Source organism: Typha angustifolia, chromosome 9 (genome assembly GCF_048772165.1).
Source record: "Typha angustifolia cultivar Huaian chromosome 9, ASM4877216v1, whole genome shotgun sequence".
NCBI lineage: Eukaryota > Viridiplantae > Streptophyta > Magnoliopsida > Poales > Typhaceae > Typha > Typha angustifolia.
In genome coordinates, this window is record NC_133247.1 from 3,086,121 (window position 1) to 3,110,627 (window position 24,507).

General features: G+C 38.6%; 4 protein-coding genes across 4 annotated transcripts; 2 read left to right on the forward strand and 2 right to left on the reverse strand.

The window, feature by feature from the left end:
- Positions 1 to 1,532: 1,532 nt before the first annotated feature.
- Positions 1,533 to 5,329, reverse strand: LOC140766992 (uncharacterized). The gene is made up of 8 exons (XM_073106723.1): positions 4,952 to 5,329; positions 4,261 to 4,405; positions 3,993 to 4,161; positions 3,118 to 3,388; positions 2,763 to 3,028; positions 2,458 to 2,676; positions 2,068 to 2,173; positions 1,533 to 1,960 (listed from the first exon to the last, which is right to left on the reverse strand). Exons 1-8 carry the CDS (start codon positions 5,100 to 5,102, stop codon positions 1,902 to 1,904), a joined length of 1,386 nt encoding a protein of 461 aa, XP_072962824.1. The 5' UTR covers positions 5,103 to 5,329; the 3' UTR covers positions 1,533 to 1,901.
- Positions 5,330 to 10,436: 5,107 nt separating this feature from the next.
- Positions 10,437 to 12,425, forward strand: LOC140767619 (AAA-ATPase At2g46620-like). Its single transcript, XM_073107606.1, has one exon. The coding sequence runs from the start codon at positions 10,646 to 10,648 to the stop codon at positions 12,068 to 12,070; it is 1,425 nt and encodes a 474-aa protein (XP_072963707.1). The 5' UTR covers positions 10,437 to 10,645; the 3' UTR covers positions 12,071 to 12,425.
- Positions 12,426 to 14,718: 2,293 nt separating this feature from the next.
- On the forward strand, positions 14,719 to 18,420 carry LOC140767751 (DNA excision repair protein ERCC-1). Its single transcript, XM_073107778.1, has 9 exons — positions 14,719 to 15,031; positions 15,107 to 15,251; positions 15,340 to 15,443; positions 16,048 to 16,147; positions 16,249 to 16,325; positions 16,608 to 16,707; positions 17,197 to 17,268; positions 17,421 to 17,489; positions 17,742 to 18,420. Exons 1-9 carry the CDS (start codon positions 14,787 to 14,789, stop codon positions 18,054 to 18,056), a joined length of 1,227 nt encoding a protein of 408 aa, XP_072963879.1. The 5' UTR covers positions 14,719 to 14,786; the 3' UTR covers positions 18,057 to 18,420.
- A 217-nt stretch (positions 18,421 to 18,637) lies between these two features.
- On the reverse strand, positions 18,638 to 19,647 carry LOC140767752 (uncharacterized). Its single transcript, XM_073107780.1, has one exon. It carries the CDS (start codon positions 19,557 to 19,559, stop codon positions 18,813 to 18,815), a length of 747 nt encoding a protein of 248 aa, XP_072963881.1. The 5' UTR covers positions 19,560 to 19,647; the 3' UTR covers positions 18,638 to 18,812.
- Between the last annotated feature and the right edge of the window lie 4,860 nt (positions 19,648 to 24,507).

The window sequence follows — 24,507 nt, forward strand, 5'->3', positions numbered from 1 at the left end:
AAGATGGTGAAAATATGTAAGGTTTACTTTTTCGTGTTATGTGTTCGTTGCTGCTTATTTACTTTAGGAGGCTGTATGATAGAGTTCAATTTTAGTAGACCATCATAGGATAATGACTTTCTTTAATTTTATTATGTATGTATGGTGAATCTATGGTAGGTTTATTGTCTTTTAACTTTCCGTCTTTTATGGTATTTGTTTGTCTGTATCAGTTAGGTATCTATTTCAAGACCATGAGATTCTTGGAATATGTTTTTACATACTTCTCATATATATGTCTTTATTATCTTTAAATTGTATTTTCTGAACATACTTGAAGGACCTCTTAGGCATTGACAGGTTTGTGTAATTCTTGCTACCTATAATTGATAAGCTTATGCTCGGAAAAAAGATATTATCTAGGATCCCCCTTTCAAACTACATTATAGTAAAAGGAGCTTTGCAGTATTACTCCTTTCTGGGGAGCACCAGATATCTCTATTCCTTGTGGTGGTGATAGTACAAGATATCCAATATGAAAATGAACTCCTTGGTCATAGTTTGGCAGTGAAAAGGAGAGATGAATGGAAGAAGACTCATATAATTTAATAAATGCAGTGAGAATCATGACTTTCACTTTCCTTTTTCACTTGGTGGTTCTTGTTGGAGATGGACTGAACATGTTTGCAGCAGGTACAATCAAGACACCTCTGGTAATAAACTGATCATGGAGAAGGTTCTAAACCTTGAAGGTTGACTTGCATTTCTCTATTTTGTTTGTTTTTAGCACCTAGACATTCTATCAGCTAATGAGATTCTTTTGGTTCTAACTCGGTTGTCAATTTGTTTTAGTTATTGTTTGTATTATCTTTTAGGTGAAACATCATGTTATTATTTAATATTAAAGGTAAGCTATTATGTTGTTTAGGAATTTTATCTTGTGATTCAGTTAATCCTGATGCATATGTTTCGGTTTAACTGTAAGCATTCATAATTCTGCTGTCTCTTGAAAAAGTGACCATTGGCGAGGTCACAGCATTTTCTCGTAGAATTATATTACGCGGACGGAATAATGCCATTTTGATTTATGGAGCAAAGTTTGAAGTAATTGTGTTCGACTTTTGTGTTCGTGCCTGATTGCCATGAATGCTTCTCTTATCTTGTTGGTTTGTAATCAATCTTTGCCGAAGGCAATTAGCAAGCTTGTGACGTAGAAGATAGTGGTGTTTGTTTATATTGTGAATATTTACAGGGTGATGATGGTCTGATTTGAAGTTAAGATCTGTCTATATTCTTTATTGGACATCACCCGCATGACGTGGCTAAGGATATTATCTCAAACTTTCTATTATTATCGACGATACGAGTATTTGGCACGAAAAATAACTGTATGAGCCCTTTCAACATCAATGTTTACATAAATCATCCTACTATCTGTAAGAGAAAAATGCACTGATGCGCCACTGTAATTGAATCACATGAATGCCAAATTGCAACAGAAAATTCAGCCATATTATATTGATTGTTGTCTTTTACAATGCTCACTGTGGCAATGAAACGAACTAGGTAATATATATTGCACTACTATAAAAAATTTCATTACTGGATAAATAGAATGCTGTAAAGAGACAAGGATAATTGTAAACAGAACAGGAAAGGAACTATCCTATAGGAAATTGCATAGTTCAACACAAGCTAACTCTTTGATAAACTCAGGATGGCGGAATCTAGAAATCGAGTCAAAAGCTTGTTTAATCGATGACCAGGTGATGATTGCGAAGTTGAGCACCTCCCACTCCTTTGGAGAAGCAAGGGTTCCAACTTATTTAGTGGTCAATTATGGAGCAAGTGCAATACCATGTAAATGCCCTACTCAATTTCTAGTTATGAATTTAAATATGAGAGCTCAAATGCCATCTATGCTAAACACTCAGTGGCTCCTCTTCACCGGTCCTCTCCAATGCTGTCCAATCTTGGATCTCTGTAAATAAAGTCCATCATCATTGACTATGTTGCAGTTAAAAGAGTTCGATTGTCTCTTGCTAATAAAATAGGCTAAGATGAAAAGGATAATCTAATATAACTTACTTGATTTGCTCTCTGAGACAACCATGAGCCGCCTCTGCAAGATTGATGCCATAAAAAGGAAAATAGAACACATGCCAAACATGATCGTGATAGGGAATGCATTGACCTACAGATCGTGAGATGAGACATTTTTCAGACACAATGATGAAAAAGAGAGAAGAAAAGGAAAACTAATATATTTCATCATCATTTAGTCAATAAACAAAAGCGTCAATATATGATAGCTTTGGCACATACTCTAAGAATTGTTATGAGAATTTTACTTACTGGCATAAGAGGCATTGTAACGTTAAGGATCTTTTTATTGTCTTGTGGGATCATTAAGATATACTCTAGGAGAAATTGCATTACAACGAAAATATTGGAGAATAACACTGTTTTGATACTTACATTATAAAGCACCACACAGACAAATAAGTTCAGTGGTATGCGGAAAAAGTTCATGATAGTGCTCCTGGCCTCCTCAGGGATATACTGGGATCTCATTTTCATCATTGATGGCCAGAATATGCCCACACATGCCTCAAAGATGCAGAAACCAAAAAGCTGGATACAACCTCCAAATGAGATGCTACCTCCTTTCACTGTGGATGATGGTGGTACTAGAAACTGTTCGACATTACAAAACAAATTACTCCCATTGAAAACCATATAAGAGAAATAGAAAGGAAAGCAAGGAATGGTAAGAATCTTACGTTAGTGATAACAGGGAGAAGAAGAGTAAAGCCAGAGACTGCAAATATGATTTGCATATAGCTTTCAACTCTGAGTGTCACGCGGGTCATTAACCTAGAAGCAATGGAGCTTCCCAACATGGAAGACAGCATGAAGGTAGCAAATATAAAGCCATGAGGGATGTCTTCCTCATTAGGACTCAAAGCAGGAGTCCACAGGAACACGAAGGTATACATGGAGCCTTCAAACAACGACTGTATGGCACCCAGTAAAGCTATTTTCTCATCTGATATCCACAAAATAATCTTAAATTGGTAAATACAAAATTCAAGTTAGAAGTTCTTTTATGGTTGACAAGTTGAAGCAAAACTTTACCAGAAGCAATGGCTACAGCTGCAACCTTGAATTGAGCCATTAAGTTCCTGTTCTCTGAAGGATCTCCATAATTCTCGCTCCATGATGATAGGATGATGGCCATGCCAATTGCGAGGAAGCATGCCGCAGCATCAAAAGGAGACACAGGGCCAAATCCTAAGTTATCAGCCAATAGATTTGCAAATAACCCAGAGACAATGGCAACAAGACCATTGCCAAGAAATATAGCCTTGGAGAAGGTCAATGACAGCCACTGCGGGTCAAAGTTTCTCTGTACAAGAGCAATCACAAAATCCATCAGCACAATGTTAGAGATCTACAGTATGCAGCATGTGTAGTGATTTGACCATTTTAAGAAGACTAATTATATATGCATCTCCTCGGCCATGGATGTCTCCTAACAACTAAGAAAAGGAAAATATCACCCACAACATTTCTATTATATAGAAAATAAGTTTGGTGATATCATAAAATCATTAACAACCTTTGCTGATGTGTTCCATGTTCTCTTATTGATCAAATCGTCCCTTCTTGTTCTCCTTCCTATCTCGAAAAGGTTGACCATTTTTACTTCATTTAAGTGAAGTAGTTAGGCATTTATTACATGGTCAAATGAAGGAGAGAAAAACATTAGATGATATCAGCTGCAACCTAGCAAATTGAGATTTGAGAACTTAACATGTTGAGCAGGAGGACAAAAATGTATGACGATTGCACGGTTAAGCAAAAGTAATGTAAATTAGGGAATATGAACTTTTTTTTCAGCTCAGAAGGCAAGAAAATTTGCAGTCAGCAAAGTCTCATCCATAGGAACTAATTTAATCATTAATGAATTACATCAGCAAAGGTAAAGAGAGCATTTAAACCATGATTACCTTATAATGTTCTGCAACAAGCCATGACTCAAATGCTGAAAAGAGTAGAGATGTCGCTATTCCTCCTAGTATACGCCCCACCATCAAAACTTTGTACTGCGGAGAATGCTTAGTGATGCAACTAAGGATGTAACTGATGCAGTAGGTAATGCAGGCCCTCTTCCGACCTCTGCATTTGCATAGCTTAGTCAGAGATATCTTAAGCATAGAATTCAACTTTAACTGGAAATGAAGAACATTTAAGACAAAGTCATGAAGGAAATCTCACTGTTTGTCAGCTAGAGATCCAACAATAGTACCAAACAGCATGGAAGATCCAAACCCAGCGATAAATAGGCGTCCAATATCTCCCTTATCAAAGCCATACTGGCTATAGAGGTAGTAGACATATGGGCCTTGCAACCAATCACCAGCTGATGCAAAAGAACATCTATAGTGAGGCCAATTCCTAGCTAACAAATAAACAAACTGAAATAGGACAAAATTATCGCCCAAGTAAACTATGTACAATCAGATCTTACCCAAAATAAACTATTATAGACGAAAACTACTATATGATATCCCTAAAACCCACAACAAACAAAAACCAAATAGGCAAAGGCAGATGCACAGCCAATGCGCCAGGAAGCAGCAAGATCCATCACACATTATCAAATAAATAACCAAATATTATCAGATCAATATAAATGCTGTCAACGCGAAGAAACCCATGAAAGGGATAGCCAGAAAACCCTAGTATTCACTCCAGCAGAACAATCTATCCTATAATTCCATCACAAAGCAACCGACTTAAGTCGCTCCTCAACAAATGACTAATTTTGATCCGTAAACGAGTCGAGTTTCCAGATCCAATGCAGATCGGGTAATAGTGCTCCATGCAAGATCTAACGCGTGAATTAAGGAAATCCAAAAGCCAAACGAAAGAACCCAAACAAGAGTAAACGAGATCTGAGACAAACCCATCATGAGGGAGTAGACGACGATGTAGTTGTTCTTGAAGGAGTTGAAGGCGGAGGAGGTGGTGAAGCGATCCTTGCTCGTCTTGCTGAACTCCAGGAGCGCCACCACCACGGATAACCCCCCGAATACCAAGTAGTAGAATAACTCCATGGCTGTTCCACCTTCTACCTTGCTCCTTTGCTCCGCGCGAGCGAGCGAGCGAGCAAGCGAGAGAGAGAGAGACAGAGAGAGAGAGAGAGGTGAAGGATCGATAGCTTCACAGACGAGAATATAAGCTACGCAAATAGGGCCGTGATCTTAGGTGAGGGAGAGGAGGAATAACTTTATTCCAACAAGTGGTCGGTGATCTCAAGATATCTATCATACACTGGGTGGCCAAATACATGACCACTGTCACAGTGTCATCACACTACTAGTGGTATCATGGTTTGATTTATTCTAATGATTTTCCCCAATCAGGATCGAGATAAGATAAGAATTTATTTGGGGATAAAAGGATAAGTATTAATATAAGATAGTATTTGATTCTGATAGTTAGGATAAAGAGATAAAAAGATAATCAAATTGATTTGATTATAAATCGATATTCATATTTATATTTTTCAGATAAATATACAAAAATATGTTTAAAAATTAAATAGAGATTATCAACGATTATATTTATCTAATTTTATAGTCACATTAAAGGAGGAGTCTGCCGTCGGCAGGCTAATGTATTTATTTATAAATTCATACAAATTATGGGGTGTTAGATATTGTTAGGGGAAATTCCACTTGAGATCTTTGTTGGGGGATAGGCACTAATCATCAAAGCTGACCTTGGTGGGAATGGACGACGTAGCTACATATATTCTTGGCAGTGTCCACAGTAAACCGGACAAGAGCTCGTGGCTCGTTGGACATTTTTAATCAGTGATCTCGCTATGCAAGTGTCGGTGCCCAGATTTGGAATAGAAAATTGTGAACTATAATTAGTTATATTTTTTACCTATTTCACTATCACTTGTATTATTTTCACCCATTAAAATAATTAATTATTCACTATTTTGAATAATCAAACTGCATTACTAAGTTGGCTTTATTAAAAAATTTATTAGAAAAAATATTAAAAATTGACTTCGTATTTAGGTGAATTTAGAACGAAAGTTTAATATTTAGAGAAATAATTAAAAGATAAATGTGATGAAAAAATGATAGTTTATACAGTCGAGATATAGTTAGCCCTTTTTAATAGATTATAAGCCCGAATAATCATCGACTCAAAATTAATTTTGACTCGGAGCTTCAAATGAGCACAGTTCAAGCCTATTTCAACTCGACTATAATTCGAGCTTAGAGCCTAAAATGAGTGCAATTTGAGTCTTATTTAGACTCATCGGATTTAAATTGAGTCGAAATAAATTTTAAACCTGAATGGCTCACTTAAATTTTGAGCAGGGCCTTAATCGAGCTGAGCCCGATTACTGTGACCACCTTAAATAATCTTGACTAAATTACATCGTTCCTATGGGAGTCCCACTTGGTATTGGTTAACCAAATGGAACCCACACGCTATGCTATTGCTACCTTTTGATTTTGACTTTTGACTTATGCTGGCCCCACACGGTGGACTAATCACATTCGGCCAGGGGAGCGCCATTGTTTTGATGGCCAAACTCCACAGAAATAGACTTCGAAAGAGTTGAACATGACCGTGAGTGGACTGGTAACTGTGAGCGTATCAAATTAATGATAACAACTGGATGACTAGATCTTTGGAGGATTAAAAGTATTTATAAAATTTAAGTTTATATTTTATAAATAATTTAGATATTTAAAAAATATATAAGTCTTGGTAACCCGAGCACTCGTACTTGGGCTTTGATCCAGCACTTCTTATGGCCCGTTACTTTGTTGGGCCTAAGAGTTCATAGCACTTGAGCCCTATGGTTCTTGATCATATGATACATCATGTATCATATTAAGTTATCTAGAAGCAGACTTGCTGGAGGGCTACAAGATCATCAAAGAGGAAGTGGATACCCCTGGGAGAGTAAGAAATTTAGTTGGAGAATACGGAATGCCGATTAATACCTTCAGTAAATTTAAAGTTCAACGCATTATAAGGGACTGTAATATGGCTGTAGACTAGGTTGCACACCGGTCAATGGGGCAAGAGTGGATTGAGCCTTTGCTAAATTAGAACATAAGGGCCTGTCCCTTATACGTTATGTAAAATTTTATCCGCAAACTCTGGTGCTAGCTTAGTTGGTATTGGAGCAAATCATAGTTAATACTAGATCTTTTGCATAAAAAAAATTAGAGTAAATTTCGTTATTTGAAAAAATAATGGAATTGAAATAAAATCCATCTAATGTTGTTGGATGGAAGGAGGTAAATATTCATTTAAAAATCTACTGAAATTAACTAAAATATTATTATCTAATAGTTTTTAATAGTCTATTTGGTGTCAAGTCAGGTGGCTGAGGGATGAATTAGGCTTCCCTAGCGCTCATTTTTTTTTCTTCCTCCGTTGGGATTTTCTCCACCATTGTCATTACCAGTGACTTTTATCTTCACCCCTTTTCCCCGTTCTTTTTCTCATTTTCTTTCCTTTGTCATCTCTCTCTCTCTCTCTCTCTAAGCTACCATTACTTCCTTCTCCTCCATCATCGTATTCATTTTGATGTTGTCATTCTTCTTTTTATCGTTGCCACACCCTTCTCTATCACTATCGTCTATAGGTTATCATCATACTAGAATTAGGTGTAGGCTTGTCGAATTTAAACTTCTTATTATTTGTTTTTTCTTTCTCTCTCTCTCCTTTCTGTGAAGGTTCTTTTATTGACTAGCCAAAATTCAATGCGATCATGATAGAAAAATCGGAAGCCAAACCTTTTCTATCAGTGAATTTCTAAATATGATGCAAGAGAAAAAGGTAAAAACTAGCATCGCATCCAGTGAGAACGAGGCATCATGCAACAGGAGGATGGATGTCTGTAGTGAATTGGATGTATGTGATAAATCAATAGTCCAAAACTAGCAATGAAATAGCAAATTGAAAGTTTAATACAGTATCATTTTATCAATACAATCTAATACCAACACTTATATAACTTTGCATCCCCTTAAGTGTATGCATCTTTTTACTTATATAGGCATAATTTAGACTTACTTAAACTGATTGATTTGATTGCCCAAACTATATATATTATATAAGAAGGACTATTATTTTTCGTGTAGGGATTACTCTTGTAAGTATATAAGAAAATATTAATTTGCTGCAGAGTTACATAGTTATTGTAGAGCTATTGCCAATTTATGGCATATGTATAACTTTCACGTCATGCTTCTTCACTACGGAAAGCATTTATCAATGCTGTTTCGATGTGTCACAACAATCATAAATTAGAAATGATGAAGGTGGCAGAATATTTAAAAGCAAAGCAAAGGTTTTAGTTGCAAATATTTTCAGTACAATAAATTCATTTCAGAATGGAATAATGATCATTGCTTTCCAGCCATTGAATATATATTACAGCCATTCAGGATTCAGGAACCCTGGAAAGAGGAACAAAATTCCATAATATGAATGCAGACATGAACTATTAAAGGCTATCGGGAGGAGGAATAAGAGAGAGCCCTTGAAAGTTGTAAAGAATCTCAAAGGCAGGGAGAAGTGGAGAGTGATTAAAAACGTTTTAAATGGAGTATCTTTTGTACAACAAAGTCATACTATTTATTCATGGCTTAAATCCACGCATTTTACTAAATTAATGTTTTCTATTGACTCTAACTTTTAAATAATTTGACGAGCTATTTTCTACTAGCTTTATTAAAATACCTCAAATAAGATGCAAGTAGGAGGGTTGGAATATTAAGTATTAAACTCATGGTGCTGTAATAATTTCCTAAATTATTAATGTTGATTACATAAGAGCATCTTAATTTGTTGGTTTCAGCGCATAATAGAAGAATTAGAATATCGGTTAGGAGTATTAAAAATAATTAATAGATGTTTATATCTGGATTTAGTGATTAATCACGAAGGAAATCGGGCTTAACCCTGGTCTAAGGTAGTATAGTTTTGGTGGCCGGTTGGTCTGGTAGTTGGAACTTGGAAGTCTATTTTCTCCTCCATATAAAAACTATTTCCCACTTGAAATGAAATAGTCAACTTAATTGACCAATTTTATTTTATCCTTTCTCCTTTGAAAATTTCGAACAGATTCTCCTTTTCATTTCCTTTTCTACGCGTTATGGAAGCGGGTCATCGTTTTTCTATGTATAGTGTAGACCATTCTAAAATCTCTCTTTTATATATATATATATATATATATAATTTTTATTTTTATATAAGAACTTATGAAATAGTAATGATAAAATTTTTTTTTTTTTCTTGCATACATTACGCTTAATTAGGAGGATATTTGTTATTTAATCTATTAAATGGTTCAAATAGTAAAATATAGTTATCAAATAGTAACTAGAAGGACATATACGCACCATAAAAAAAAGTCCTAATTTGAACAGCCATTGTTTTGAGAGAAAGAAAAAGAAAGTAAATCCAAACGGCCATTTAACTATTAATCTAGAGAGGGATTATAAAAACTTGTTAGTAGCATTAGCATTTCCCTGATCTAATGATGATGAGAAGTGGAGGCCACGTGAGCCGCTTTAATTCATTAAGTGCGGCGGGATTAAAATATTATAAACGTGACTAAGTTTTAGTGCTAATTAATTAAGGCGATTGGTACGATTACCAACAGCACACAGGAACCACAAAAAAAAAAAGAAAAAAAAAGAAAAAAAAAAGAAAAAGATTACTAGGAGCTGCCTATCTATAATGAGTTGTCGATTCAATTAACAGAGTGGTATCCTTAAACGGGAGAAGTATTGCAGACGAGAGATGTATCATGACACTCTTGGATGTGCATAGACATTCATCATTTCGTGTCCAGAATTATGCTCAGCTCTCATACTGTCCAAATGATGCCTCTGCTGCTTGGCTTTCTAAGACTGTCTTGCATGCTTCAAGCTATGGACGAGGTTCTTTTATGTAACCCCCACCCCCCATGTGCTGTCTCTGTGTTTATGTGCGATCATAATAGCTTTTAATTATTATTATTATTTTCTTTCTTATTCCATTGCGCACTTGACATCTTTACAAAGGAAATTGGACACAAAATTGAGAGTGGTTTTCCTCTGGTTGAGTCTCAATTTGACATTACTTATATTTCTCCGTTAAATGAATACTTTTTCTTGAATGTGTAAGAATAAAGTTAATATAAAGTGTCAGATACGCAGAAACCACAAACTTTTGACGGGATCACTTCCAGTCACCCAGTAACAGCACTTTATTATGACATCGAAGATTACTGGTGCGACGAGTGATTAACCCTAACCCCACGTCGCGCCGTCCGCGTTTTCCTATATATTTTTTTTTGGTTTTAAAAAAGATTTTTATTTTCTTTTTTGTCGTCAATTTGCACTACTTATCCGACCTGTAAAAGCCTTGGGTACCCCCTCCTCTGTGGACCCCTTTCGACTTTCAAGTTCTTCAAATCCCTACTTTAATACAACAGTGCACAAGACGAAAGCCAAAATCTCCTCCTATTGCTTCGCTAACCTCCTTATCTACGTGTGCTATTCCGAAACCTCCTTTTTATTCGTCCATCGCGTTCCCCAATTCTGAACTCTTTCCCATCTTCAAGATGTTTCTTCTTCCGAATCCCCTTTCTATAGTCATGGCCACCGCCGCCTGCCTGGTGCTCCTCCGCCTCATCCTGTCGTTTCAATCTCTCCTCTATCTCCTAGTCCGGTGGTGGAGGCGGGCCGACGAGTGGGCCCAGGTATACCAACGCTACGAGATCCTGCGGTACACCGACGGCTCCGCCGAGAACCCGCTGTACCGCAAGGCCCTCGCCTACGTAGGCTCGCTCCCGTCCTTGGAGGACGCCGCGGCCGTCCACGTGTCGTCGTCGGCTTCGAAGGCTAACGACTTCGCCTTCCACCTCGGCCCGGCCCAAACGGCCCAAGACTCGTTCTTCGGCGCCCGCATCACCTGGACCAACGCCGGCGGCGAGCGCCTCGTTATCCGCGTCCGTCGCCAGGACCGCACGCGCGTCCTCCGCCCCTACCTCCAGCACGTCGAGTCCGTCGCCGACGAGATCGAGCTCCGCCGCCGCGACCTCCGCCTCTTCACCAACTCCTCCGGCCGGGGATGGTCCTCCGCCCCGTTCACCCACCCGGCGACGCTGGACACCGTCGCGATGGACGCCGACCTCATGGCGCGGATCCGCGCGGATCTCGAGGCGTTCCTCAAGGGCCGCGCCTACTACCACCGGCTCGGCCGTGTCTGGCGGCGGAGCTACCTCCTCTACGGCCCACCCGGCACCGGCAAGTCCACCTTCGCCGCCGCCATGGCGAGATTCCTCAACTTCGACGTCTACGACCTCGACCTCTCCCGCGAGGACGACGCCGACCTCCGCGATCTCCTCATGCGCACCACCCCCAAATCCCTAATCCTAATCGAAAACCTCGATTTCTACCTCAACAGCAACAGCAGCAGCAGCAGCAACAACAACGCAAGGATCAAGAAGCTACTCGATTTCATGGACGGGATCTTATCCTGCTGCGGAGAAGAGAGGGTGATGGTGTTCACCATCAGCGGCGACTCGAAGGACGAGCTGGATCCAGCTGTGCTCCGGCCTGGCCGGCTCGATGTACACATCCATTTCCCCATGTGCGACTTCAACGCGTTCAAGAATCTCGCGAATAGTTATCTGGGGGTAAAGGAGCATAAGCTCTATCCGCAGGTGGAGGAGGGGTTTTACACCGGAGGGCGGATAAGCCAAGCCGAGGTCGGCGAGATCATGATCGCGAACAAGGGGTCGCCGAGCCGGGCGATTAAATCGGTGATCAACGCGCTGCAGCAGGCGAGGTTTAGTACGAGGAGGGAGGAGGAGGCGGTGGCGATTAATGGAGGACAGGGGAGTCTCGGGTTTGGAAAGGATTTGACTCCGTTAAAGGAGTTTAAGAAGTTGTATGGTTTCATTAAGATTAAGAGCGGGATTAAGAAGGATGGGATGATGCCAATGGAGGATGGAGAGCAGCAACAGCAACTACAGCATGGATAGACAAAGGGCCCAAAACGGTTAGTATTATGTTTTTTGGAATTGTACATGAGATACTGTTACGAGTTGTTATCCATTTGAAGTCTAGTTAGGGAAAGGGTGATTAGAGTAATCTGTGGTCCATTCTTGGGAGGATTCGTGCTCGCTGCTCACTGCTCACTGCTGTGCTTTCTCCTGGGGTTTAGAAGGAATTCTCATGAGCCCATGTTACCGAAAGCACGGGTGAGTGAGATATAAGCTATACTGCTGGATTGCAGTTAGGAATTCTCAGTAGCCTAGATTAAGCTTCCCTTAAAAGGGTTTTATTCGATGAATTATTCTGGGTTTATTATATCTAGACTCTTTTAATCTTTACTCATTTTTTGTGTGATATTTTTACTCTCAAGTCTCAATTATCAAATATATTTCATCTTTCTTACTATGTATATAGACAACACTATATAATAATTACTTCATTTTTTTTATTTTTTTCTCTCTTTCCTTTAACTTTAAAAATAAATGTTAAATGGATAATTAATGAACACATAGTTAAAGAATCAATGTATTACCACAAACATAAAAATATACAATACTTTAGTGTGTGATTATTCCGGTTATTTTACTACACCTCTCCAGTACCCACTGCTATCCGTCAGTCGAATAAAGTTGATAATTGTCAGTGGTGATTGAAGCATACTTACACTATTCTTATCCTTATCTCGAGCTTATAAAATTGGTTTCTCTATTGAAGTCATAGTGACCGATGCATTTTGCTTGGGTTTAATAAGCCAGAGTTGTAGTTTTGCACGTTACTTCAAACATTAATCGCAAAAGTTGGCTACCAAATCTACCGATAGAATTAACCAGCTCTTAAACCAAATATATCGATTGCAATTGCGTCAAGGGTCGTCTCATTGTTTTGCTCTTTTGGGACCTTGGCGTTCCTCATCCGGCAACAACTGCTGCATGACAAACTAGCTATAGCCATATATCTCAGACAAGGGATTCACATACCCCCCAGCTTTATTACGTAAAACCTTCCAGTGTTAGCCTTTTGGGATACTCTACTACATGGCATGCCTCGATGTACCAAAACTGCCTTTAAAAAAGTGGATGACATGGCTAGTCCACGTGGCGTACATAACGTTCATGCAGTTAGCTTACTTGCCGTGTGTGAAAGACCTTGCGGAGCCTTCTTCCCAACCCATAGATGTTAGGGATTTTTTTTAATAAATATTTAATATTTAAATTTGATAACTAAATTAACTATTCTAAAAACAGATCGCGGTATATATATACATATAATTTCGGTAGAAAATTCTACTAAATATATGTTCTAATATATACAGGGAGTGGAGTTTAAATCGGCCTATGTCACAGGCTAGTAGAACCGTACTATTGGGCTACCATAAGCCTAACTGTTTATGTATCAAGGAGAGCTAGTTTTACTGTGTACAGCGTGCAATTTCAAACTTGGTACAAAAAATAAAAAAGCAACCCACTGGAGGTAGTAAAGTTGTTTTGGAAGTACCCGGGTCAAATGTGCAATGCATTTCCGGTATCACAAACTGACCCAAGATTAATGTAGTCACATGCATTTGTAAGCCAAAATGTATACAATGGAGGTAGAGAAATGTATGAGTTGGGTAGTGTGGTCCTTAAACTTAAATGTGGGCCTTATGACACCCAACATATAGATACAACTAAGGGGGGGTGGGGGGCAACATGATCAGAGGAAAGCACGCACACTATGAGCTATTGCTATCACGGGGAAAGTTCCTTCACCTTTTCTATTCCAACATTTTCTTTGTCTAGAGTTTGTCCTACCTTAAGATCACTCTCTCACCTTTAATTTAATTTTTTGCCGACTCCTCCATGTCTTTCTTTTAGCTCACAGTTGTAGATTTGGATTTTTAACTTACAAATTTTGCACTTCTATGCCGAAATTTCAAACCTGTTTTGAAATTCTTTTAAATTGTTTTCACATATTTACCTCACTGACTATGAAAAACCTCACTCTCTTAATGTCCGTCAACAATGTGAACTGAAAAGATCAAATGATTATTTTATTCTTAACTTTTATCTTAGTTTTTTTTTTTCTCTTAAATAAGAATAAGATGATCTCTAGTGCCTTGTTTGCTTTGAGTTTAGAATCCTCTTTGAACTGGTTCAAGAATTTCTAAATTAGTTTTAGTAATTAAACATCTTTTTATATTTTTTATATCTAATCAAATTTATTTTTTTAAAAATTAAGACTAAAAAATAAAACTAATTAATTAAGTTCGGGATCAAACAACGCCAAATAGTCAACATGCCATTTTCTAATAAAAATTCTAACGAAATGGTATGTTAGAGGTTTCCTATAATTAAGGGTCAACGTGCCCAGAAAGAAAGAAAAAAATATGAGAAGGTCTATATAGGATGAGCAATAGTTTAAAAAGTCTATAATTTTCTGTTTTGTATATTTGCAAATGTCTTGATTTTATAGATATTTATTTGCAAAATGGACCGATTCTTTAATTTGAATTGGTAGTCGGTCCATCGATCGGGCCTGGTCCGGGCTTGGATCAGGCTCATCTCGATCCTGCATGGTTGCTGGTAATTAAGAAACTCGGATCCGAATCCGAATCTGACCTGGCTAATGGATCTTATCGGATCCTTCTCAGATGCACCGTTTCCATAAACCGACCCGGCACACCCAGTAAGCGTCGTCCATCGCCTTCCTCTCTCTCCCTCTTTCATGGAGAACGCCGAGGGGGCGAAGAAGGAAGACAAGAACGAGAAGAAAAGCCTCATAAAGATTCCCTCGTACCAAGAGGTATACGGAGGCATTTCTTCCTCTTCTTCTCAAGCCTACAACCCTACTCCTCCTCCTCCTTCCTTCTCCCAAGCCTTCTCCTTCCTCAAATCCTCTGAGTTCTACACTCCTCCTCCTCCTCCTCCTCCTCAACCTCACCTATCGCCTCCACCCGAAACCACCCCCAGGTGAGTTATTCTTCCCCATCCTTTCGTTTTTCTTCACACCCAACTCGGATTTCACTAAAAGTTCCTCTTTTGAAGGACATCAACCTTGCAGTCCAGCACTTTGGGCCCAAATCCACCTCCAACGCCGGATTCTTCCTCTTCTGGTCCCGCTTCTTCGTCCTTATCCCATGGTAATTCGTCCGCCCCGAACCGTAATGCGATCCTTGTAAGCCATAGGCAGGTGGGTCTCCCTTTCTTTCGAGGATCTTGTTCACGATTTAAAGAACCCAGTTGGGGATTATGTATTTTGTTTGCTTTTTAATGTGCAGAAAGGGAATCCGTTGCTTAAGCATATCAGGAATGTGAGGTGGGTGTTTGCGGATATTGTCTGTGATTACTTGCTTGGGCAGAGTTCATGTGCTCTATACATCAGGTAAACGAAATTATTAGATCTCTTGGGTCGTCTGCTATATTAGTTTCTTTCTTGGGTTTTAATAGATGCAACTTGTGCATTTGATCACATTGCTGCAATTAAAATGAAAATCTAACTTCAAGCTACTGATAGATAGAATAAAATCGGCTCACTCACTAGTAAAGGCCAGTTAGAGTCATCTAATCTGCCGATACTTAATTCATTGCATGTTGTCTAATCATATATAGGAAATATCTAGCGATTGTATCATGACAGGGTGGCTACTATGTATCTGATAGTTTGAAGTTTCACCCAAGACTGAATAGTAACAGATAAAACTTAATGAAAACTAAAGCTGAAATTCATTGGTTAAGGCCGAAAATATCAAGATTATGAAACTTAACGAAAACTAAAGGTGAAACTCATTGGTTAAGGCCAAAACTATCAAGATTTCTGATTTTGACATTTATTTTGGTCCACAATAGGCTAAAACCATTATATTTCAGCCTAAATATTCATATTTTCAGTAGGTAATTAGTTCTAGTTGCTCATAGTTTTAGTTCATATTATTTGCTCTTCTACATTCATGATTCTGCTCCTTAATTAATTCGCAAAATTTATGCAGTCTGCGTTACCATCTTCTACATCCAGACTACTTATACTATCGAATAAGAGAGTTGCAGAAGAACTTTAAGCTTCGCATAATTTTATGCCATGTTGATGTGGTAAGCTCAGGTGACTTAAGAAGGCTTAACCTGAACAATATGCACATTTTTTGTTCATAAACTTCTCCTTCATTTATTTCTTATGCTATTTTTGCCTTCAGGAAGATGTAGTCAAGCCTTTACATGAAGTCACGAGGACAGCACTGCTTCATGACTGTACACTCCTCTGTGGTTGGAGGTACCCTTTTCTTATCTGTTCAATCTTATAAAAGGTCATTTTGCAAAATTGCGCAATCCTCAGTATTATGTAGAAAATTTATATATGGTACAGTATGTTAATTTTGGCATATTCTTCTCCTCAATAAGCTTTTCTTTTATATTTTTTATAGTTATTCTCACCAGCAAGAATTTTCAATGTTAAGACGCATTTACGAGGTTCTATCATTCTACAATCATTTCGCATATATCTTGCAGCCTTGCTTACTAACGACATTTTATTTTTCCTTTTTCTTTTTACTAGCTTGGAGGAGTGCGGTCGGTACTTGGAGACAATAAAAGTTTATGAAAACAAGCCAGCAGATAGTATCCGTGAGCAAATGGATACTGATTACTTATCTAGGGTATATGTCTCTCAGAGATATCTGTCATGGACTAAAATTCCTCGTTTGGTTGAATTGATTAGTGCGAGCAACAATAGAAACGCAAATAACTTTATAAATCAAAAGCATGGTGCATTCTTTAAGTTCTATTATAAAATTACAATCTGAATTGAAAAGCTATACATAATTACATATATATTAAACATTGGCAAAGTTAGCTTTGATTGACTGGAAATTTTATATGCATATTGCCTCACTGTTAGCCAATGGTGGGCTCAGAACACTTCTTCATCAGGTTCCTTTCCGATTGAGCTGTGGAAGACTGCTATATAGACTTACTGTACAAAACATAATTCTGTTTTAATTTGTCATTCATGGTCTATTGTTTATTCATTCAACTTCAGTATTAGTTTTTGAATAATGGGTTCTCTTTCTGTGGATAAACTTTCTATTTAGGTTCATTCAAGGTGACATTATTGTTATTAATTTTCTTGAGATGCTGTTTTGCAGTTGACGCATGCACTTACATCTATCCGACATGTTAACAGAACTGACGTAGTCACTCTCGGTTCATCATTTGGGGTGAGCCTGAACATACAATACCTCTGCAGTTCTGTTGTTTCCTAAATTTTTCTCCTTTAATTTGCATGTGGAAGGCAATGCAAGGAGCACTACACAATCCATACTGCACAGACAGCATATCTAACATCCATTTGGTTTTTCATGTTTTGCAGTCACTTTCACGCATTATGGATGCTTCTATGGAGGAGTTAGCCCGTTGCCCTGGGATTGGTGAACGAAAAGTACATGATAGAATTGAGATTTCTTCTCCTTTTATCTTAAGTTTTTCTTCATAGTATTTTTAGAGAAAGTTGACCTTCTCTTTTGAGTCATGATAATCTTTTCTGGCCCGGAACTTATTCAAATTATGGTTTAAGAGAGATCATTTCAGTAGTTCACTAATGCCCATGGATTGCCCTTCACTTACAAGCTTGTGTCTTTCCCAAAGAAGCCATGCAGGTCATGTAGTCAATGTTCATCTTCATCTCTTGCAGGTAAGACGTCTGTATGATACTTTTCATGAGCCATTCAGACGGGAATCCAGTCGCCCCAGCATTGCCATACCTGATACTCCAGTCAAAGGCAAATCTTCCGATGAGCCTTCTTTGACAATTGATGATGTCCAAGCTCTGAAGGAGAATCCAGAAGCATCTGAACCTGAAAAAGAATCTGGTCTGAGTGTGAAATCAGCCCTATCTGCGGCCTTTGCTAACTATGCCAAAAAGGTCCGTGGCCAGGAAGATATGCGTAATCTGGTTGAGCATAGTGAAGGGAGTAGCAGCGTGATTTCAAAAGATGCCAAAACATAGTTAGCATTAACCAACATAGGCAACTGGCTGGAAAACTTCCTAGGGAGAAGGGGTTAGTCCATAATCCCTGTTGTATCTTGAGAAGAGATGCAGCAACTGATCTTGTACATGTGAAGGGACAGTGGATGAGTTGCATAACCTTCTACACTGTTTCCTACTGATTTTTGAGTTCTGATGTAACTCTAGGTAATGTTATCACTTATGATTAAGCAAGCGTTGAAATATTGAGCAGCTCACCATCATGTTGTCAGCTGTTTTATTGTATACTGGAATTGTCCCTAATCTGAGTTATGGGGAAGTGAATTACATTACTGGAATTAACCCAGTGTGATCTGAATTGATGCATTAGGATCAGTTGGAAGTACAGGTATCTGCCATATAAAGTGTGTGTGTGTGTGTCTATCAATAACTTCTTGTGTATTAGTCGATCATATATATCCTTCCTGTTGTTATAACTTACATAGGTTTGTCGAAATTTTTATGTGCTTAGAACACTTGCATACGAATTTAACTGCCAAATTTGAAGAACTTGACATGCCAAAGCACAAGAAGCATCATATATACGAAAATAAAGGGAAATCTGATAGTAACTCATATTTGTCCGTATTCACAAGAGCATCCTCTTCTTGTTCCTTCTTTGGCTAAATTGGAAGAAATAAAAGAATTTTAACCACAAAACTAATACATCCAAAATTCCTCTTCGCGGCTTTAAGATCTTACGCGCGAGAAGTGAGAACTAATGGAAAAAAAATAAATTCAAATAAGTTTCCTCATCAAACTCGTACTCGAAGCTTTAGAAACCAAAAGTCCAACTCCCAAGCACACCACCCACAATCCCACCTCCACCGCCCATCTCACGCCTTCCCTCTCTCCACCGTCCGATCTCACCATCGCCCACCCCTCTTCCTCATCCTTCTCCTCTTTCACTTCCCTATCCTCACAGCAGCAGTCGCTTCCCTCCTCCTCTTCCGGTATGTCCTCCAGCCTCGAGCAAAACCCTGACATCCTCCTCTTCTCCTTCCTCGATCCGACCTCCGCCTTCATCCTCATTACCTCCCCACCCACCTCCGCCACCCACACCTCCGCCACCCACACCTCCGCCTCCGTTGCCGTGCTCCGGCACTCCATTCTCCACCCTCCGTCGCCTCCGCCGCGCCGGAACACACCCCTCACAACCTCCTCTTCCCCCACGTGCGCCACGAACCGCACGCCCTCCCTGGCCTGGATCCGATCCATGCTGGCGAACAGCGCTCCGAACTTCTTCCCCGTCGATCGCACCCTGTGGAGCGCCACGATCGCCGGCGAGCCGGCTAGAACCTTCGATCCGTTCACCTCCACCGCGTCCCCCTCCATCCAAGGTAAGTAGACTAGGGTCAGGGTCTCCGGAAGACGCTTCGCCTCCCCTCCAAATCGGGAGAGCCGGAGGTAGAACGCGCAAATCTTGAGGCGATCGCTATCGAGATACTCTGGGAAATCAGCATTGGTTGAAGCCCAATAGCACATTGTTGCTTTCCTTCGTTCGCTCTCTCGCTCTTCTTAGTCTCTTTGTTCTTCTCCTTCTCCTTCTCCTTCTCCTTCTCCCTCCTTTTTGGGCTCGATTGGTCTCTATCAAAGGAGCTGGGGGGGAGGCGAGTATTATATACCGCTCTCTCCGAGAGAGAATTGGTTTCTGTCTACATCTTCTCTCTGTTTCCTATTCGGAAACGGGGAGAGCTTAGCACGCGGTTCATTGGTCAAAGCGGGTACGTGGCAGCGTGTGAGTGGAGCAAGGGAAAGGATTGTGTGGATTCGGCGGGAGAGGAAACGGTTTTGGTCGTGCGGTCTGTTCTACATTGAGCTTCTTCTAGAGCGCGGGTCGCTTGGGTCATCGAGACGGTTATTGTTGGTCTCGTCTATGGGTTTAGATATTCCAACAATTACACTGAATTTCTTTTTCATACTTACTACTATATTTGAAAAAAATATTTTTATTACTTTCGAATTACCATTATAATTAATTTTTAATAAAATATTCATAGAACATATGCTTGTTAGAGTTAACAAATATTTCTAAATAACAAAAATAAAAAATACTCTCTTTCTAAGTTTAGAGCATAAAATATTTATCACTATGTTTTTAACAAAGTAAGATTTTTTTTTTTTTGGTACTATAGTATCGAGTAATATTATATAGCTTTAAAAGTATTTTATACAATTTATAAAACCAAAAATAGTTTTTTTTTTCAATCTAAATTTAGTTTTAATAGTAGTTGGTGACTTTTAACAATATTTTTAAACAATATTTTTTGATAGAGATTAATGATTTCATGATGAGATTTTGAAGAATGTGGTGGTAATTAAAATATTTTAAATTTTTTCGGTGACAAGTATGTAAAAGATCCTAAAATAATAAATATTATTCATTTTCCTAGCATATATATAGATTTTCAACTATTTGTTTCATCTTTTTATAAATAAATAAGCTTATCTTTTTTATCGTTTATGAGCCTATCATACGCTGTCGAGATCTGCTCCAACTCATTACGTTGTCGAGCTGTTCTTCCAAACTAACCGCATTGCCGAGTCATCAATCAAATTGAGTCAAGACACTAAACCATTAAATAATTTCTCTATAATATTATTTGGAGTTGAAAAATTGAACCCATAATCTCCTTTTTCACGGGAAAGACACTTACCAATTTTACTAGAGTTAATTTGTTAAAGTTGAGTTAAGTTGCTAGAAGTGAAAGTTCATAGATTTATCTGATTAGAACCTCCTAATGGTGGAGTTGCATCCTAGTCAGACACATATCTTTACAAAAATTTATTTTCAAGTAATGCTTTATATTTAGTTAATGTGTGGAACCTTGTCTTTGAGTGATTTGTAATCTGATCCTTCTATTTTTTTCTATAATTTTCTAGTTATTTGTGATCCTTCTAACTACTATCCAGAGCCTCAATCGATCACTTCTTCAAGCAATAACATTAAAAATCCTGTGAAACGTGATTAATTACGATGAGAGAAATGCCAAACAGTGCAATAATGCATGGGAATTATTGAGTTATTGTTTCTCATCGGATCGTTTGGATTCGGTAAATATGGTTGATTTTGAGCAAACTTCTTTCTCTTGATAGATACGGTCAATTATGCCATCTGCATTTGATGTCACTGGAAATTGTCATACGATATTTAGTTACATTCACACTCTAAACTATAATAAAATAACTTTTAAGAATTGTAATTTTTATGTTTGAATGAGTTTTATAAAGAGAATAGGTTAATTTGTTTGTTAAGTGCATTATTTTTATAGAATAAAAGTTAAAATTTATATAGGGTAATCGGGTTAGAAGTGTTATGTTATCGTGTCGTGTTAATACGATCGGATTAGATGGATCGTGTTAACAAGATTCGTTTATTAAACGGGTTAGACGAGTTGTGTCGTATTACCCGTTTAATAATCGGATCGTATTCTTGTCTAATAAATACAATCTGTTTATTAATCGAATCGTGTTCATGTTAAGATAAAATTGATCTGACCCGAATTTAATCATGTCCAAACCCAATTAACTCGACCCGATTGCCACCCTATTTAAAACTCATCCACGTTAACAATCCCCTAGGGGTACTGTCGTCATCATACAAAAATGTTCTGCACGTAGTCTTTCTTGCCATGGAAGTATCACTAATTTTCCAAATCTCAGTGGACAAGTTGAGACTAGCGACAAGAATTTAGATGGTCTACATCTTTAGGCAGTCCGATGATGTTAACTTCTAGTTGTTTGAATCCTACGAGGCGATTTCGTGTATCAAATCGAGATAATGAACCGGATGGTTTATTTTCTTTTTAATTAATATCTTAATTGTTTAGTTCATAAGGACGGTTGACATCTATGTCTAACTCTACTTAGCTTGGTCTGGTCGGTTATGGATAACACGATTAACAAAGTAGTTTGAAGTTGAGATTCCATCCGTGCTCTATAGATCGGATAAGTTATGGTCCAGCTTATGATTTATTAAAAATAAATTAAGTAATTGTTATTATTAATTCGCTAAACTTTTATTAAGTAATTGTCAAGGTTGGCGAGGGCCCGACCAAAAGAGTGCTCGGAACCATCAGATTAAGTCCCCAACTTAGCAGACCAGTGAGAGAGAAGCAAAATAAAAGGTATATTTAATATTTATTTGGCGTAACTTTAAGTTTGGGTTTAGTTACATAATTGCCACTGATCTTTTTTTAAACATCATAGTTGCCATTCTTTTAAATATTAGAATTGATATTAAAACCTTTTGATCCATCTAGAATTTCCATTATAATTAAATCTTTTATAAAATACTCCTTACAAATAATTATTGAAGTTAACAAATGCATATAAATTACGAAAATTCCTTTGTTTTTTCTTTTCTTTAAGTTTAGATTGTAGAACATTTATCATGTTCCTTTCGCGTAGACAATAACTTTTGTCTCGTATTAATATCGAGTAACAATAAACCGTTCTAAATAATATGTGTAAGGACAAAATAGTTTCTTCAAATCTAAGTTTATTTTAACTGCGATTAGTTTAACTGACAATGACATTTTTGAAAGAATTTAATAGTTTTAGTGACAAACTCAATGGCAATTATGTGAAAATCACTTAAATTTTTGAAAGTATCCCGTTCTATATATTTGACTAGGGCCCAAGTTAAGATAAGACGGACTTGGCAATTATCTAGTCCGCTAGATCAATATCTCACAGTAAGAGGGTCCCAGTGAAAGCAAAATTAAAAACGAAGTTTTGATTGTATCTTCCAGTCTCCCCTTTCTCATTGAGTGATCAGATTGGTCTTCCTCAAGGTGCGTTAGCAGAGAGAAATTTGAACAATGGACGAGAAAAGAATTAATCTGAATAGGAGAATTATAGAGAGGGGATGCGAAAGAATTGATATAGCAACTACTATCTAAGCGGGTAGAGACTTTCAACTTCGCAACCTTACAATCGGTATTAATAGTTTCAGAACAAAATTTACACACTAAAGCAAAGTTCCATCAATCAGCACTCAGCAGACGGCTTCGTACGTATGTGCCCAAAAAAGAGAGAGAGAGAGAGAGAGAAGAGAAACATAGACTGCATTAAACTCTTCTATAAAACCATAATAAATCATTGACCTTCTGGATGTATCCAGTCATGAGCAAGGAGGTGGTGCGCACACGGAAGAGATCCCAACCTTTAAGGGTCCTCCCTGCCCCCTCGAACACCGACGACCTCGTCACATGCGACCTCGCCACTATCACGTGCGGAGGCACCATCCCCTCCCCCTCTTCTTCCTCCACCGCGCTCCTCCTCTCCTCCCTCTCTGGCCACGCTGGCACCTTCATCGGCGCAGACCTAACAATCCCATGCCTCACCACCAGCCCCGCCGACGCCGCCGCACCCGGCGATTCGTCGTCGCCGAGGAGGATAGATAGGCCGTACCTCGGGGTCGTGAAGGCGCTGCGGCCGCGGAAGCAGATCGGGGCCGAGGGAGACCCACGTCCTCCACCGTAAGCGGGGGAGTCTGGTTCTTCGCCGGCGGAGGAGGAGGACCAGGAGGATGACCAGACGACGTCGCTCTCGTCTAGCTCGAGATCGGAGGCGGCGTCCGGCTGCTTCAAGGTGCCGAGGTATCGGAGGGCATACGAGGAGGACCGCGGTGTCGCCACCGCTTTGGTGGCTTTCCCGCTCATTGGTTTGCTTCCTCTCTGCCCCTGTTTTCTTTTTCTCTCTCTCTCTCTCTCTCTCTCTCTCTCTCTTATATATATATATATATAAACGATATATCAAATTTATCGGATCCTAGTCAGATGCATACACAAGGGTGGGGTGGGGGCCAAGGTGTTCTTAAAGAAATAAATTATTTCTATTTGATAACAAAATTTATAATACATAAGTTTTTGAAACTTCTTAAAAATGAATGGTTTGCTCGTAACACTGAACACTACACGTGATAAAAGAAGAAATTTCAAAAACCACTAGCATAGCATTTAGTGATTTGCAGTCCGCCTACACTCCATTAGTCTGATCATCTCATCTGTCAGAGTCTCACTCAACCACGTCTCCAAGCAAATAGTGTGAAACGTGATCAATTATGATGAAAGAAAACGCCAAGCAGTGCATTCCATGGGATCGTGAGCTGCCGCTTTGCTTCTCGGTCGTTTGGATTTGGTATCCACTTTTCCTTTTCCTTTTGAGCGACATCTCTTGATAGATATGCTATTTTGGTCTATGTCTCTCTGTATTATTTTTCCCACGTGCATTTGATGTCACTGGAAATGGTCATAGCAGAGGTTTAATTAGGTTTTACTCCCTAAACAGATTTTACTATGGAATGTAAACGGTAACACAAGCACAAAATAATAATAATAATTTTTGATAAAATTTTCTAAAAATATATATATAATTCTCTGCATAGCTTTCTTGTGATGGAAGTACCACTAATTTTCCAAATCTTAGT

Bases quoted from the DNA above. Each gene is read 5' to 3' on its own strand.
- LOC140766992 (XM_073106723.1), bottom strand. From the start codon at position 5,102: ATGGAGTTATTCTACTACTTGGTATTCGGGGGGTTATCCGTGGTGGTG. The intron at 4,162-4,260 runs GTGAGATTTCCT...ATGCAAATGCAG, and splicing joins GGATCTCTAGCTGACAAACA to AGGTCGGAAGAGGGCCTGCA. The intron at 3,029-3,117 runs GTAAAGTTTTGC...TGTGGATATCAG, and splicing joins AGCTGTAGCCATTGCTTCTG to ATGAGAAAATAGCTTTACTG.
- LOC140767752 (XM_073107780.1), bottom strand. From the start codon at position 19,559: ATGTGCTATTGGGCTTCAACCAATGCTGATTTCCCAGAGTATCTCGAT.
- LOC140767619 (XM_073107606.1), top strand. From the start codon at position 10,646: ATGTTTCTTCTTCCGAATCCCCTTTCTATAGTCATGGCCACCGCCGCC.
- LOC140767751 (XM_073107778.1), top strand. From the start codon at position 14,787: ATGGAGAACGCCGAGGGGGCGAAGAAGGAAGACAAGAACGAGAAGAAA. The intron at 15,032-15,106 runs GTGAGTTATTCT...CCTCTTTTGAAG, and splicing joins CCACCCGAAACCACCCCCAG to GACATCAACCTTGCAGTCCA. The intron at 15,444-16,047 runs GTAAACGAAATT...AAATTTATGCAG, and splicing joins TCATGTGCTCTATACATCAG to TCTGCGTTACCATCTTCTAC.